This window comes from Lepidothrix coronata, unplaced genomic scaffold, assembly GCF_001604755.1.
Source record: "Lepidothrix coronata isolate B3197 unplaced genomic scaffold, Lepidothrix_coronata-1.0 Scaffold460, whole genome shotgun sequence".
Taxonomy (NCBI): Eukaryota; Metazoa; Chordata; class Aves; order Passeriformes; family Pipridae; genus Lepidothrix; species Lepidothrix coronata.
Genome location: NW_016690640.1, coordinates 5,881 through 19,837, shown reverse-complemented (window position 1 = coordinate 19,837; position 13,957 = coordinate 5,881). Strand labels below are relative to the sequence as shown.

Genomic DNA, 13,957 nt, shown 5'->3' with positions numbered 1-13,957 from the left:
GTTGATACCACTAAACACTGATCTTTTCTAGTGTGCAAAGCACTCTCTTGTCAAACAGAAACCCTAATCATAAAATAATTTAGTTTGGAAAAGATCATTGAGTCCAACTGTTAAACCAGCACTTCTAAGTCCACAACTAGGTCCAACCATGTCCCTAAGCACCACCCTTGTAGGACTCAGTAGCTATTTTGCCAAAGTCTAATTCAGGAAGGACAGGGCTTCCTTCTCACTGCCACCTCCACCGGGACTAAACACTTGGAGGGGCTGAATTGGAGTTTTTCTCTTGAGGAACTCAGCATGGTACAGGTTCAGCCCAAATAGTATAATATATAAGCAGTGAGAATTAATCTACAATGTAAGACCCCAGCTGGTAGCAAAAGTGGTATCCCAGCACAGTGTGTGAATTTGGATTATACTTTCTGCAGGTGCTGTTGGTCTGTATCAAGGCATATGTGAACTCGGAGCCTGAAGATATTTGGCTTTGCACTGCTCCCAAGGAGGTTGTTGGCTGCCTCCAGACACTTGTCCAGCTGTGACACTGCAATCAGGGAGAGACAGAGGCTTTAGATGTCTCAGGCAGGGGGGAAGAGTGCACAGATAGAAGGAGCAAGGGGACACAGGACTTCTTCACGTGCCTGCAGGAAATCATGGCCCTGCGAAGGAATGAGGCAGGTCCCACCGGACAGAGAAGGGAATCAGCAGGAAAAGGACGGTCAAGACTCACCAGCTCGGCTGCACAGCCAGGTCACGGCCTTGGCCTCCAGAAGTTCACAGTAGTCTTGGTAACATTTGTCGGGTCTGTGCAGCCAGGTCACAGCCAGCACTGTGGCCCAAATGCTTGGTTCCATGACCTGTTGGAAAACAATGGACTGCCATGCACTGCCAGTATCTCGCCTGTCCCCTCACTGCTTCCCCTCATCCATTGTAGCTTATGGTTTCTGATCCCTTCATTCATCCCTTGGGATGCCAGTGTTGCCACCAGCCAAGGTTTTTCCACTGCCCCACTGTCCCACTGTCACCATAAGAAGTTCCCCCATTACCTCACCAGGCATCTTTCTCTTGATTTCAGCTTCATCGACCTCTAGCACAGAGGCCAATCCTGAGCTGAGGGCCCAGGAGCCATCTTCACTCTGCAGTGCTACCAGCTTCTGGCACTCAGCAAAGGCTTCAGTGGACCATGGCCCAAAAATTGGAGAGCGCAACACATATGCTGAAGGATCCACATACTTGAGAGAAGAAATAGATGGTGGTAGTGGATTATGTGCTGTGGGAGAAGATGTGAACAGGAGTATTGGGAAAATCACAGGAAGCTGACCCCACTCTACTCCCCTGTGCAATGCCCCGGGGCATTATCTCTGCTCTCCTTTGGGCAGCTTCCTGCTGCCCAAAGTCCCCCCTACATGTCTCCAAATCAGTCCAATCCATAGCCCCTTCTGGACACCCTTAAGTCATCCCCAACCTTGACCACTGCCTCTTCTTGCATTCCTGCCCAGCTATGTCCCAATACCTACCTCTCTTGATGCACCCCAACACATTTTGTTCAAACGTGTGTGTGGTTCAGCACCATCCTTGCCCCCTCCCTGGGTGTCCCTGAGTTGGGCCTCGTATTTACTGAAGGACATTCAGATACGAGGGTAACTAAGGGAAGATTAAAGGCAAAACTCATCGGTTTCCATACCATGAACAAGACATGGCACCATAACCCTCCTGTAAGACAGTGGATTATCCCTACATCTCCCATCTGGGTCAAGGCCCCATACCTTTTGAGCAAGCCCCCCGGCTGGGCAGGGCAGCAATGCCAGAGGTGAGCCGACGGAGGGCACGCCATGACTCACGCACTGCTGTCAGCCAGCCAGGTGGGACCCAGATGGTCACCGGATAGCAGGAAGAGTCCTTACACGAGCCAGGAAGCTCAACAAGCTGGCAGGGGATGTGTGACTGGCAGGGTGCCAACAGTGCCAGAGGCCCTTTGGGGGTAAAGAGGAAAAGGGACTGAATTAATCACATGGGAAAGAAGCACCTGGTAGTGATGGGCCCTGCCCCAGGAACCTGGGAATGCCCTGTGGCTGAGGTTCCAGCTCCAGTGGAATGAGGACATCCCATGGAGCTGCCCCACCAGCTCTTTTCTGCTGGTGACTTTCCTTACTTTGGTACCAGGTTGCCCTCTGTGATGTACGAATGCCCACATAGCTGGTAAAGGGGCAGATGATCCCTGAAGCGAGGCTGATCTCCACCGCACGATGCCTGGGTTCATCCCCTGACCCACTCGCAGCCTCAAGAAACAATCTCTGCAGTAAGGACCTCACAGCCAGACGATGCCCAGCCAGCCTGGGAACAGAGTCGGGTGAAGCCTGAGCACCTGAATCATCTCTGTACTGAGGAAAGAGAGAGAGCTTGGACACTTGGGTTCCCTCTCCTCAGGGCTGAGGATGGACAGAGGGAAAACCTGGATGCCTGGGTCCTTGTCTGTCTGGAGGGAAGTGGTTTCCAGGTGCCTGGGTCCTATCCCTGTGGGGTCAAAGGGAAGGAGGGCATGCTTGGACAGCTGGGTTCTCTGAAGGTTTGGGATGGTGTGTGGAAGGTGGAAATGCACAAGTTATCTGTGCCCCCTCTTGGTTGGAGTCCACATTAGAAATGAGGGTAATGCATCTTCCCTGAGGATAGGTTCTCACCGTCCATCTCCCTGTGAGCACAGTGGGAATTCAATCGTGTGAGTGACATCCTGGCCCTCCAGGCTGCACTGCAAAGTCATGACTCCCTTGGCCACCGTTGTATCCTGGAAACACATGGGAAGCTACTGGAGGTTACTGGGGACACAAGATGGTTACTAGGGGATATTGGGAAATTCCTGAAAGATTACTGGTGGTTACTGGGAGGTTACTGGGAGATAGCTGAGGGTGACTGTGGTCCCAGCTCTCACCTGTGCCTGTCCATGGATCTGGGCATAGAGAAGACTGTGTTGACCCTGAAAGATAGACTGAGGAGTACCCCCCAGCACTTCAACCTCCAGACCACGTGGCAGGGTCCAGCTCAGAGAGACTACTTCAGCTGCTGGCTTGAGGGCTCTCTTCAGGCACTGCAACACCTGGGGACAGAGGACAGAACACCAGTTTGCAGCAGCTTGGATCCCAGTGTCAGGGTTCCGTGGGGGACAGTAGAATGTGTGGAGTAGCCTGCACGACTTGGATTTGCTGGACGCAGCCAGATCTGTTGGTTATAGTGGTGCAGAAGCCCAGACCCCCAGGTTGTCCATGGGCTACAGTCAGGGGCAGTCTGTGTGCCCGGGTTCCCAGGGCAGCTGGGTCTCAATTGTTGTGTGTGGGTAGTTCACGTGCTGGGGTGATTGGAAGTCAGCATGTCTGTGGAATAGAGGGCAACCTGCTAGGGCTCTTGGGTTCCTACCACAGCTGTCATACTGTTGTTGGAGGAGACGTAGGTAACTTCACCCCCTGTCTCCCTGGCCAGGGCTATAGCCAGGGCAGCGCTGTCCTCAGAGAAGTAGAAGGAGAAACACCTATGGAGAAAGTAGGGAAAGATGTCAGAAGTGAGAGCCAGAGGTGGGTGCAAGTATGCTGGGATACACAGGCTGGAGTTAAAGCTGGGGAAAGAAAGCTAGGGTGCGGAACAAAGGAGCAGGAAGAAGAGCAGGGAGTGAGGGAGTGGGTTGGAGCTGAGGTTAGACAGGGAGCTGGCAGAGGAGAGCTGAGGTTTGGCGTAGAACTGGGATCAATCTCATGGGGCTGGAGCAGAGCTTGGGGGCACATTGGGGTAGACAAGCCCTGTGCCTCAGTCTCCCTGCTCACTCTGGGAAGAATGCCTTGGTTGTGAGAGTAGTAAGAAAAGACTCCCTCATGGGGTCTTGGCACTGGAGAGCTGAGTTGACTGAGAAGGGTCTTTGGGACACTGAAGGAGCCCAAGGATTGGAACAGGCACTGATGCACAGGGACCCTCACTGGGGATGGAAATGACTGGACAACCAAAGGGGAACTGGAGGACTCAGGACAGAGAATCCCCATTACCGGTGGCTGTTGCGATGATGACAGACCTCAGCTGCGATGGCTTCTTTGTCAGAGGGTAGCCCAGTCATGAAGATGAAGAGCTGAGAGACAGGGAACATGAGTAGTGGGGTCCTCCACAGGGACCCCAAAATGGAGAAAGCAAGCCCTTAAACTGGAGAGAGAGGGGCCAAGGAGAGAGACGCCCTGTACAAAAACTACCCCAGGGAGAGCTATTCACTGAGGGACAGAAACACCCAAAATTATAGACCCACTTCTCCATTCCCTGACATACACCAGTATATTTCTGGTGGGTCCTTTCACCCACACTACAGTGTCCTCTCTCTCCCCAGGACACCTGCCCCTCCACGCCTCCATGCTCCTGACCCAGACCTGGCGTGCATGCCCGCGGGGGCGGGGGGTACTGTAGACTGAGCGGAGGGTTTCAAGCAGGTTGGTGTCACCCAGACTGGAGCCGGTGGAAGGAATGCGCCACAGGGCATTGGTCAGGTTGTCCTGAGTATATTCAACACTTTGCCTGCAGGAAGCACAGCGTGTTTGGAGCTCCGTGCCCTCCCTAGTTCTCCCTGAGACTTTGTCCTGCAGCACTTCCCACAGCTATGCCCCAGGTTCCTCTGCAAGTCCCTACCCCACACTAGTTCTTAAAGAAACCTTGTTTCATAATTCCTACAGGACTGCTCAGCAGAACCCCAAGAGGTTCTATTCCATAAAGCCAAGATCCCATCCCAGAATCCAGCCTTGCCCTACAAGTAGTCAGTCATGCCCTCCAGCCCATACCCACTAGCCAATTTCACAGCATGTACACCTGCCCTCCAGCATCTAACTCTGCCCCATAGTGCCCATTTCAGTGCCACAGCACCCAACCATGCCCCACAGTATCCAGCCATACCCACAAGGACCCTTTCCAGCCCCACAGCACCCGGTCTGCCCCATGTTTGCTCACGGGTAGATGCCCACAGACGCTGCTTCATAGCAGTAGATGTTGAAGTAGCAGCCCAGAGGCAGGCTTTTGAGGAGGAAGAGCAGGGAGTCCTGTGGAAAGACACAGTAGGCAGGTCTTGGGAGGCGCTTGTGGGGGGTATGGATACCTTTGACCATAGACTAATCCTCCTAAAGTCTCTGGACTCCCCTGGAGGACCCAAGACTGTCCTGAACTCCCCTGGGCACCTAAGAAACTTCAGGACCATTTCAGGTCCCACCAGCCCCTACTCACATCTCTGTCCCTCTCTAAATGCCTGCTCTGGCTGTCAACCTGTTCCTCCACCCTGGTCCCTGCTCTGCAAGGGTACCTGGGCATGCTCAAGAAAAGTGGTGTCCAGGAGGAAGATGAACTCTCCAGACTGGCGTTGCCCAGGCACTGGCTCAGGGATGCTGGGTGCCAGTGTCACCAACACCATGGGATCACCAAGCAGGGAGCCTGGAGGAGATGGGAATGAGATAAAAGCTATATGGGGACCCTCCTCTTCATCCTGGTTCTGACGCTCATTGTGTTTTCAGCTTCCCCCATCCCAGAGGCTGTGATGCCCCATACTGGTACCTCAATACACTGCTGCACTGTCCACAAATTGCATAGCCCATATGTTTCAACCCAGTGTCTCCAACAGAGCTGACCAGTGAGCTCTAACATAAAACTTCCTGCACACATCCTGCTGTATCTGACACCTCACCACAGTTTCTCCAGCATTCCACACTGACAACCCAGGACCCAAATGATTCCATGTGAATTGCCTTCCATTTCCAAACCAGTGTCCAATGATTTCTTATCCCCAGAATCCCCAGTGTCTCGCTGTGTCCCTATGCCTTCTGCCAGAGCTGCCCTTATATTCCCTCTCCACCTGCACTCACCTGGAGGGGCCTCAGGGTTTCCCTTCTCCACCACAGCACTGACTGCACTGGGATTTCCAAAATACACCAGCAGCTCCAAATCATGTTGTCCTGGGGGGCTGCCAGCCAGTGAGACCTGAAGAACATGTGTGGTCATACACAGGAGGGACCAGAACCAACTTTGGACCAGGAGCACAGGCACTGATCCCAGTTTCTCATCACATCCCTTGTTTCTCAGTGTTGACATACATCCCCAGCTACTCCTGGGATCCTTATACTCAGGAGAGCAAACCTGTGCAGTGCTGTGGTCCTGGGCAGTGTAGATCAAAGGGGTGAGGGAGCAGTTGGCCTGGACATTGGCTACTCCACGGGGTGACTGCAGGCTAGCGGTGAGCAGCAGGCTGTAGGGGAGGTGGCTACTGTGACAGTTCCGGGCTGCAAGGAGAAACATGGTACTAGGTAGGGCCCAGGCTGTCCCTGCAGGAGTGAGCAGGTGGACAGCATTTGGCATCCATATATGTCAAATGGAGAGAATTGGGGGTTATCAATGAGGTACTTAGAGGGGTCCATGAGTCTGTTTATGGGAAATGTGTGTGGGAGGTATGGATCCCCTCCTGGGGTACAAGGAAAGTTATGTGGATCTGTCTGGAGGCTGCACGGGGGGGAAATGTGGGTCCTCTACAGATGTAAAGTGAAGTTGCATCAGGTCTGTTCATAAATACATGGGGACCCTGTGGCCCTTTCATGTGGTGTGTGACTGAGGTGGCAGGTTCCTTGTAGGATCACTCACCGTAGAGTTGTGTGTAGGGGTGCAGTGTGTGTGGCAGCACAAACCGGGCTGCTCCATCTGGCTCCCGTGACAGCTCCTGGACATAGCGTAGTGTCACGACCAGCTCCCTGCCAGGGGACAGTGTGCCCAGGAAGCAGGCAAACACCTTGCCTGGATACCTAGACTGATCCTGAAGGTATTCCAGATTCTCCCAGCTCCCTGTAGCCTCATGAAGCTGCTGGGCCTGGGTGGGAAGGGGAAGGACAGAAAGCTGATCACCAGGCAGACCACGGGTTGCTCCTCCCACACCCCTGTGGTGGTTTGCCCATTCATCCCTGGATGCTGGTACCTCATCCTGCAGCATGGCCTGGACCTTGGCATCCTCACTGCAGGCCTGGAAGGAGTATATGGACATTTGTGGGCCCAGGGGGAAGACAAAGAGGACTTCTGTGGAGATGGGACTCTTGTTCTGGTACGTGAGTTCTGAGGCCACATCAGCCACATAATCCTGGATAGCAACATCTACCACAGCACTACACAGAGGTACTGAGCAGAGGGGCATGTAGAGCCACTTCCCCAGCAAAAAGGATCCTGTTGCTGTAGAGAGACATGCAAACTTTCCATCAGGCACACATGAAGGACACAAAGAGGTGCTTGAGACTGTTTCAAATATTTGGCTGCTCCCACCCTGGAAACCAAGACCAGGTGACCAATGTTAGCAAGGGTATAGTGTGAGCCTGGCATAGAACAGTGTTTGCCTCCCATCCTCTCAGGTTCCTTTTTCCTCCAGGTCTCTGTTTCCCATCCATTTCCTGTGGAAATGCTCTTGATTGTTCCCATCCTAGTTTCACTCTGGGAAGATCCAGTCCAGCTATTTCCCTCTAAGGCTGCCCAACCTCCTTCTTTCTTTGTTCCACTTTGGGAGCACCCCACATCCCCCAGACATCCCTGTCTGATCCCCAGCTCACTGTCATGGGTGTAGGATTTTCCTAGAAGTCCAAAGCTTTGATGCCACATTTCCGGAGACCTGCAGAGAAGGAAGGTCTTATGTAAGAGGAGAGATCCACACCAGGCAGCCCCTATTTGATGATCCCTTGTCATTTGCCCATTCCTACACACATAGGGAGAAGCCTCAACCCACTGTGCACAGCCAGAGAAAACCCAGAGATTCAGATATGCCTGTTCATTAGCACTGGGATGTCACCAGGAGTGTGTCTGCAATGCAGAGTTCAGCAGCACATCCCCACCATGGGAGAATCTTGAAGAATCACAGAATTATCAATGGTTTAAGATTGTTCAAGCCCTCTGCCATGGGCAGAGAAACCTTCCACCAGACCAAGTTGCTCCAAGCCCCCTCCAACCTAGCCTTGAACATTTCCAGGGATGGGGCATCCACAGCTTCTCTGGGCAACCTGTGCCAGGGTCTCACCACCCTCTGGGTAAAGAATTTCCTCCTAATATCTAACATAATCTCCCCTCTTCTACATTAAAATCATTCTCCCTTGTCCTACCAGTATCTGCCCATGTAAAAGTTGCACATCATTGTTTTTCTAAGCTCCCTTTAAATACTGAAAGGCCACAACAAGGTCTTCCAAGTGCCTTCTCTTCTCCAGGCTAAAAGTCCCCAGCTCTCTCAGCCTGTCTCCAGAGCAGAGGTACTCCAGCACTCTGAGTATCTTCATACTCAGTACCTCCTCTGGACCCTCTTCAAGAGGTCCATGACTTCTTGTGCTGAGGACCCCAGACCTGTACACAGTGCTCCAGGTGGGGTCTCATGAGGGGAGAGCAGAAGGGGACAGTCCCCTCCCTCGACCTGATGGCCACATCTCTTTTGATGTAGCCCAGGATGCAGTTGGCTTTCTGAACTGCCAGCACACATTGCTAGCTCATGTCCAGCTTTTCATTCACCAGAGAAATGAGAGATAGCAAAGGGAGAAGGTGTGAAAGAAAGACTGGATAGGTGGATGGACGGGGGGATGGATGGAAGGGACTGGCAGCTAAGGCTAATTTTAGGACAGATGGATGTATGGGTGGACAATCAGAGAGACATAAGAATTTTTGTTGAAATGGATGGATGGGCAGGTACCCATCACAAATAGTTGTGTGTGAATGCAGCTGCACTAGGAATAGCTATTTTGAGGATATGTTCATGGAGTGGTTTGTGAGAGCAGGTTGAAAGTCCAGATAATAATGGGAATATGATGGAGAGAGAAATGAGGCCAGGTTCAGGTATTCCAGGATTGCAGAGCAATTCCCTGAAAGGCAGTGGAGGGAAGGTCTGGCTGTCTTCAGGTCAGTGCCAGAAGGTGAAAGGGAGTGCCCTCCATCCCAAACCCTTCCAAATGTCTCTGGTTCAGACACATTTGCCTCAATTTCCCCAGTTTCTGCTCTCGGATGTCAGGGTGGAAGCACCAGAAACATCCCTACCCTGCCATCATGCTGACAGGGTGGACAGCCAGAGCAAATGCGGTATAAGTCCTGGGGGGAACAGGGGTGAGGGATGGTCAGGGGGATGGACTGATGAGGCACCAGTTCCCCAGTAAACAGGGACAATGCACAGAGAACAGGATCAGAATAATGAAGTGAAGCACAATCAAGCAGACACTCACCAGAACCAAGGCCAGAGCCAGCAGGGAGCGACTGACAGAGGGAGAGATGGAAGAGGAAGGGAGAGAGAGATGGAAAGACAGAGCGAGAGGTGTCCGGGCAGACAGGGAGATGCAGTGCTACGTCAGCTGAGGGGTGACTGTGATGGAGAGAGGCGGGGGCAGCCGGACGGACGGACGGGCTGGCGGGGAGGCAGGGCCGGGGGCGGAGACAGAGCGCTGCAAACCTCCTCCGAGCATCTGGCGCTGAGTTCCGTGCGGGCTGTGGGGATCCTGGATATCGGGGAGCCTGGGAGGTTGTGGGATGGGGAAGGGTGAGGGGCCATGCCCGGTGGAGGGGATCTGACCGGGTCCCTGGATCCTCCTCCCCGCTGTGCTGCGGGTCGCGGCATCGCACGGGCTGAGTGTCCTCCCGCCTCAGATTGAGCCGGGCACGGCCACGGACTGGACCGCAGAGCCCTCGGCAGGACCGAGTCTTCCAAATCTCCCCCGCCAGGCCTTTCCACTCTGTCCTCACATCTGACACAATGGGCAGCGGCTGCCAAGGGCCCCTGCAATGAGGCTAGTCTCTTCTGTGTCACCCAGGGAGGTGGCACTCGACCCCCAGGAACCTGTCCCCTGCCAGGACTGCAGCGCTGGCTACAGATTTGTAGGTCCATTCACTGATTAGTGCCAGGCTGTTAATCAGGCAGTGGATTGCAAAGAAGCAAAACTGGCCTGCTGGCCAGCTGAGGAGTGGGAAGAGTTGGCAGACAAGCTCAATATATACCAAATATACTACATTTGACCTGGGTGCTTCTTCTCACCTGCTGAGTTGGGATGGTGCATCTCCTCCTTCCTCCCAGCCAGCCCACACTTGTCCCTCCCTGGCACCAGCCCCTGGCTGAGACAACCCACCTCACTGCTGGTGTCTAGACACTCAAGGGGCCAAGTTGCATTTGACTTCAGATACGTTGCTCCCAGAGCACATCCTGGCTGCCCTTCACTCACTGGGAGTGTGCAGAGCACTGAGCTCTTGCTTCTCCAGCAGACCTGGGCAGCTTCCCTCAATCTGCCTCTCAGGACTGGTGTGATTCTCAGATCAGACCACTCCAAGGGCTGTGCTGACAGTGTGACAGCTGTGACCAGCACAGGCAGTTCAAGATGCCTTTGTCCAGGTTCTGCCTTTGTTCAAGTTCTGTCACAGTGTGTCTGATATCAGTACAACCATGGACAGAAAGTTCTCTGAGGAAGAGAGTGAACCAACATTCGTGTGCTGCTGGTAGATGAGACCCATGACTTGACCTTCAGGAATTGGTGGAACACTCTGTGTTGTCTCCAATAGTTCTGATGCTTATGGGTAGGCAAAGGAGTCCCATGTGTAGATGTTACATGCTGCATCTGAGCAGCCAGGGAACATCTTCTTGCTTCTTGGATCATCCTTTCCTCAGCACAGGGGATGAGTAAGTGGCACACTTGGTCAAAAAGGGCCACAAACACTGAGCTGCTGACCTCTTAACCCAGCTTTACCTCCCAAAACTTCTGTCCAGCTGGATGCACAGTTGAAGATTCTCACAGACTCATGACTTTGTGCCAGTGAGTGGTTTTCAGGTACTGAACCTCCAGTATCTCTCCTCTGAGCATCTCTGGAGGATGTCAACCCCCTTGAGTCTGGACCTCTTTTAAAGTGCAAGCTCAGAGAGGAGAGGAACTGAGGTGTGCAGAGACTGTGGTTCTAGATACAAATCCATGGAGCTATTTGGGGCACTATGTTTCCACTGGTTTCTTAAGGCTGGACAGGCCCAGAAGATTTGAGTGTGGAGGCCCTTTCAGGGAGCAGCAAAGACCAGCTGCTGCTCCAGGGAAGGGGAGTTGGGAGCCAAATGCACCAGTTGGGTGGGCGGGAGCAGTGACTTCAAGAACACAGAGCCAGGATGCTGGAGGGTAATTCAGGGTCAGAACTGGTTCCAGAAAGAGGGGCCGGGATCAGGCACAGTCAGTGGTCACCCAGTAAGTTGGGTAACAGCGGGGACAGGCCCTTGTTTCTTGCTTTCTTCTCAACAGCTCATATTGGCAAAGGAGCTGGCCTTGGACTCAGCCATCTAAACTGCTTGACTGAGCCAGCTGAACTCCAGGAGGGACACATGCTCCAGATCTTGAGTGACTACACCCCAAAGACTGACGTACAGTACAAGTTCTGTATTCTTAAGCTACTTTTGTTCAAACTTGTACCATCCACCCAGACCTATTGTGGTATGAATAAGCTTCCAGATGTGCTTCTCTCCCTCAGCTGGCAACAAAAGTTATCTGATCTAGGCTCATTTTCTTTAAGAAGTCCCACTAGCAAGTTTTTAGAAACTTTGGGACTTTAAGATAGTTTCCATTCAAATGGACAGAGGAAGGGAAGGAGTCAAATGGAGGAGAAGTGATTCCTGCTTCTCCGTACCTTCCAGAAAAAATGACTCTGGTAGAAGTGATTTTCACACAGTTGGGAGCAAGCCTTCCAGCCTTTCTACATGTTACAGAAATCCTATAGTGAAACAAATCCCATTGGTACTTACCAATTTGAAAGAGCTTAATACTCACCATAGTGCATTACTGCATTGTATCTTGGACTGGGCCCTCTTCACTGCTCCCTCATACTNCTTTCAAGTGTGGTGGGAAAGGCCACTACCCACTGCTGGGCTTTGAGTCCTTCATGGTTCAACTGAGCAGCTCTGGAGAGATGCTGACCTGAGGTAGGCAAAGGAGTCCCATGTGTAGATGTTACATGCTGCATCTGAGCAGCCAGGGAACATCTTCTTGCTTCTTGGATCATCCTTTCCTCAGCACAGGGGATGAGTAAGTGGCACACTTGGTCAAAAAGGGCCACAAACACTGAGCTGCTGACCTCTTAACCCAGCTTTACCTCCCAAAACTTCTGTCCAGCTGGATGCACAGTTGAAGATTCTCACAGACTCATGACTTTGTGCCAGTGAGTGGTTTTCAGGTACTGAACCTCCAGTATCTCTCCTCTGAGCATCTCTGGAGGATGTCAACCCCCTTGAGTCTGGACCTCTTTTAAAGTGCAAGCTCAGAGAGGAGAGGAACTGAGGTGTGCAGAGACTGTGGTTCTAGATACAAATCCATGGAGCTATTTGGGGCACTATGTTTCCACTGGTTTCTTAAGGCTGGACAGGCCCAGAAGATTTGAGTGTGGAGGCCCTTTCAGGGAGCAGCAAAGACCAGCTGCTGCTCCAGGGAAGGGGAGTTGGGAGCCAAATGCACCAGTTGGGTGGGCGGGAGCAGTGACTTCAAGAACACAGAGCCAGGATGCTGGAGGGTAATTCAGGGTCAGAACTGGTTCCAGAAAGAGGGGCCGGGATCAGGCACAGTCAGTGGTCACCCAGTAAGTTGGGTAACAGCGGGGACAGGCCCTTGTTTCTTGCTTTCTTCTCAACAGCTCATATTGGCAAAGGAGCTGGCCTTGGACTCAGCCATCTAAACTGCTTGACTGAGCCAGCTGAACTCCAGGAGGGACACATGCTCCAGATCTTGAGTGACTACACCCCAAAGACTGACGTACAGTACAAGTTCTGTATTCTTAAGCTACTTTTGTTCAAACTTGTACCATCCACCCAGACCTATTGTGGTATGAATAAGCTTCCAGATGTGCTTCTCTCCCTCAGCTGGCAACAAAAGTTATCTGATCTAGGCTCATTTTCTTTAAGAAGTCCCACTAGCAAGTTTTTAGAAACTTTGGGACTTTAAGATAGTTTCCATTCAAATGGACAGAGGAAGGGAAGGAGTCAAACGGAGGAGAAGTGATTCCTGCTTCTCCGTACCTTCCAGAAAAAATGACTCTGGTAGAAGTGATTTTCACACAGTTGGGAGCAAGCCTTCCAGCCTTTCTACATGTTACAGAAATCCTATAGTGAAACAAATCCCATTGGTACTTACCAATTTGAAAGAGCTTAATACTCACCATAGTGCATTACTGCATTGTATCTTGGACTGGGCCCTCTTCACTGCTCCCTCATACTTCCCATGCCTTATTCAAGGACTCCAGCTTGCAGACATACAGGTTTTACAATCACAGCATTTCTATTAGGGAAGACAACTTCTCTCACATGTCATCAGTGTGAAGTCATGGTCATCCATGCCCAGAGAACTGTTCTTGGAAGGCAGGGTTAACTTCTGGGTGTAGACCAAAGGACCATATGGAGTCTTGTGGGTCTTGTTCAGCTTGTAAATAAGGGTTGTAAACTTTTTTAAGGGCATATCGAGTCTGAAACATGATTTGCTAGTAATCACAGGCCAAAGCAAAGTCTCAGACTCTTTCTGAAGGTAGCAAGCGGGCTTTGAAACTTTAAGTAGACTCTCTGTAGAGTTCCTGAGCTAGATTAGACTACAGACAAGGCAAGGACTACCCAAATCAGGATAGAGCACCAAGGCTAAGGGGATGTCTGAACAGTGCAACAAAAATGAAGCCTGGACACAGATATATTACCTGGATAGGTAGACGTCAAATATTGCAAGGTAAGGGATGAACTTCAGTTTGTGATAAAGGTTGAGAAGTTCAGTTGTATCACCCTAAGTACCTTTTACCACCTGGGATGCTCCAGCCATGCAGATAAGTTTGGCAGATAGCAAAGCCCTCTGAATAACAGCTGAAAGTTGTGGGAAATAACTTCCAGAGCCACATACCATGTTAGAAACCCATATTAGATGACTGAATCCCTTCCTAAGTCAGCTGAGGCATTCAAACTCCAGAGCTGGGAATG

At 51.8% G+C, this 13,957-nt stretch overlaps 1 protein-coding gene across 1 annotated transcript; it reads right to left on the bottom strand.

Annotated features, from left to right (window-relative positions):
- Nucleotides 1-410: 410 nt before the first annotated feature.
- On the bottom strand, nucleotides 411-13,454 carry LOC108510059 (von Willebrand factor A domain-containing protein 5A-like). Its single transcript, XM_017839701.1, has 20 exons — nucleotides 13,304-13,454; nucleotides 9,563-9,734; nucleotides 9,219-9,335; nucleotides 7,578-7,636; nucleotides 6,959-7,206; nucleotides 6,631-6,853; nucleotides 6,133-6,275; nucleotides 5,862-5,976; nucleotides 5,306-5,433; nucleotides 4,960-5,048; nucleotides 4,389-4,533; nucleotides 4,020-4,099; nucleotides 3,406-3,514; nucleotides 2,921-3,085; nucleotides 2,673-2,776; nucleotides 2,147-2,328; nucleotides 1,761-1,967; nucleotides 1,041-1,264; nucleotides 725-851; nucleotides 411-538 (listed from the first exon to the last, which is right to left on the bottom strand). The coding sequence occupies exons 1-20, from the start codon at nucleotides 13,452-13,454 to the stop codon at nucleotides 411-413; spliced, it is 2,916 nt and encodes a 971-aa protein (XP_017695190.1).
- Nucleotides 13,455-13,957: the final 503 nt, after the last annotated feature.